Genomic DNA, 3,152 nt, shown 5'->3' on the forward strand with positions numbered 1-3,152 from the left:
GGGGGGGGGGGAAGGCAAGCCCTCTATGGTGCTCTAGAAGACATGCAAAAATCAATCCAGACAAGGAACATAATCAACCCTTTCCTTCAGTTAAATGGATCAAAGCAATAGAAGGTTCATGCCAGAAGAATGAAGTCAACATAATGTCACTGTCCATGAAGCCCCAAGCTTAAAAAAAACGTTCTATGGGAAAAACTGCAGCATTAGCATTCCCTATGCTTAAAAGGGAGAAAGTGAGGAGAAAGGAGATCCACTTTACACAGTACTCAGCAGCAAGCATACCCAAGGAAATCAATACCAATTCTGTCAGCACTGATTTCTGCAGAGCTTTACCCCAACAGGTAAAGATAAGGTAGGGCATAGGAAGGACAGGCAACAGCAGCAATGTTCTTGTGGCAATGCTGGGTAAGTAAAGAGATTGGCAGACATTCTCCTCTGTGGATTCCCAAGAAAAAAACTCATGTAGAAACATGGAGGAAGCACTATTCCCAAAAGTAGGTCTGCAAGCACTTGCAAATCCCTTTCTTCCCACATCCCTCTCCAAAGACGGGAACAGAAAGTCCCTAGCATTTAAGTTTATTTTAAAAGTGGTCTCATTTTAAAGGGGTATTAGTTCTGAATGTAGTATTCTCTTAAGTAGCTCCAGTTTCCAACAATCGAGCAATTTTTCTGTGCCATCCATAACACATTGGTGCATTTAGATGCATCCAAAGGCACAGACTGGTATCCGAGTTCAATAAGCTAGGAAGCAACATTTCTTCACATTAAAACATCAAAACTGTACAACTATCATCTTTTTTTTCAAAGATTATACAGTGCCTCCTTATTAATTCCACATCTGAAATGGCACATAATATCATCAAAAGCACGTACAATCCATAATAAACTCACTTTCTAAAATTTCAAAAGAAATGCAATTCAATAGGTAGGAACTGCATTATAGCTAAGTCCTTCAGTAGTATCATAGACAGTGATCTGCTTTACTGTCTCTCTTCTCTGCCACAACAAGCTCTTCCTATACAAAACATCTTTACCTTCACTTTATCTTTTTAATCTGTGGGAATAAATGAATTTTTTTAATAAAAAAATTACAAAAATAGGATGGAATAATTTTAAAGAGTGCCTCCTAAGCGATATAGTTTAGGTTTACTTCTTTACCAAGTTATTTCACAAAACCAAAGTTCATTCAATCCCATGCAATTTCAGAAAAAAAAAAAAAACACACTATCTGCATCTATACAAAATGAAATATTAGATCTTGTCATTAAAAATGAAAAATGCAGATATTGCTTGACAAAAACTGGTAACACTTCACAGTGGTGTTCACTGGTCATACACTGGCAGGAAACCAATACTGCATTTATTAGGTAGTGCATGATACACTCAAAGCCAAGTAACTCACGCTGTAAGTTCAGGATTCTAAAGTAACTCCCTATGCAGACATTTCTGCAGTCTAGAGCTATTTTGGAAGAAGCATTTTGTTGATAATGGTATACCATGTCAAGACACTGGAATCTACACTGATCAGACAAGTCAAGTTTACATAATTCCCATTCATTTTATCTACATTTCAGCTTCTGAACCATCCTGAAATTCAAAATAATTATTTTCAAATTAACACATGGGAAATTACAGTCTTGTTTAATTACATGTCCTCCTCTAATTCCTAAAAATGGTGATAAGGACCATCATTACGTCTCGGAGATCTACAGAATAAAACGTTCAACACAGTTCCACATCACATATTACCATTCTGAAAATTCTGCAGATGAGCCTCTTTTTACCCTACCTTGTCGTGTTTCTGCTGGTGCCTTGCCCTAGTATCCAGGATATGGTAAGGGGTTTCAGAGTCTCTGTTGATGTAATAGATTAGTCTTGAAGGCAGTGTGATTTCTTTCTGGATTGCATTGTTGTAGCTGTTATTTTTACTGTTACTGCTTTTGTTCTGCTGAAATGTATTCTCTTCATCTGCCAGTACTCCCTCTATACCGCCTGCCGTTTCATTCCAATGCAGGTCTGAAGAAGAAAGATATGCCAGCCATAAATTAGATAGCAGAATGTGTTTATTTCCATTAAAAAGCTACATATTTAGCTTGCAATATTCTAATATTTTATTAATCACTCATTCAAACAAAAAGATAGCTTACTCATTGAGCTAGATCTGATTCATTTTTCACACATAAAATGGTTTCAGAAATAACATTATTTATTTAAATGCATATACATTTTCATATGAAGTCATGGATTATAAATATTTTAATGCCTCTCAACCTCCAAGAAGAAAAAAAAAAAACCTTAATGGATATTTAGTTACCCCTACACCCTCTTTGATAGCTAAGTTCTCTCTCAAAGACACACACACAAAACCAAATATACATCTACAAAAAGCTAAGAATACTTCCCGTGTTCCTAAGACAAACTGAATTCAGAGTCCATGCGCACTGAATGCTGATCAATTCCCTTTACATAATAGGAAGTTTTCTACATCTCTCTTTTAACTTTGACAAGAGCCCTTTTCTTCAGTGGCAGCTTTTCAGATGAAATCCTGTATCCTTCCTCATTAAAATTTCAAGATACAGTCAATCAACAAGCTGTGTAACAATAACAGCAATAACCTGATGCACAAACTGACTATATTCAGCATTCCACATCGCCTATATGCAATCAAAAGCAAATAAACAAAAAGCACACACAAAAATCCAAACCCAAACAAACATATTAGCTTCCCAGACAGATCCCCGTACACAAGCACTCTAACACACGCAAAAACCACCTAAGCCTTTTTTTGTCGCATACCTCACCAGCATATTTCTACGCACTCCATCCTCTACCTAAAACACTGCAGCACCGTCTTCAGATCTGAGGGGGAAACCTCACGTTTCTCTTTTTTGTGTAAGCAAGCAAGCCAAGGAAACATTTTTTGAGCCCCATTCTCCTATGCGCCGAAACAGACACGTACACAAAGCTGCAAGGGGCGGAGAACGAAATCGTTCAGGGGAAATGGATGTATGTTACCGAGGTTTGTCAACCAGGGCGGAGGCTGGGGGGCCAGGAGAGGACGGGGACCGAGGGACAGCAGACGCCTCACGCACACGAACACACCACAAACCCCGTCATACCCACCGGCGGCCGCTGCAGCCGCGCAGGCCGGG

At 38.7% G+C, this 3,152-nt stretch overlaps 1 protein-coding gene across 1 annotated transcript in view; it reads right to left on the minus strand.

Annotated features, from left to right (window-relative positions):
• The window catches only part of ADAM23 (ADAM metallopeptidase domain 23), a 116,167-nt gene that overhangs the window by 75,430 nt on the left and 37,585 nt on the right, over positions 1-3,152 (minus strand). The window contains exon 6 of the mRNA XM_009890250.1: positions 1,790-2,016. Coding sequence (XP_009888552.1) covers positions 1,790-2,016 — 227 coding nt within the window. The remainder of the gene's footprint in view (positions 1-1,789; positions 2,017-3,152) is intronic.

Source organism: Charadrius vociferus, unplaced genomic scaffold, assembly GCF_000708025.1.
Source record: "Charadrius vociferus isolate BGI_N301 unplaced genomic scaffold, ASM70802v2 scaffold147, whole genome shotgun sequence".
Taxonomy (NCBI): Eukaryota; Metazoa; Chordata; class Aves; order Charadriiformes; family Charadriidae; genus Charadrius; species Charadrius vociferus.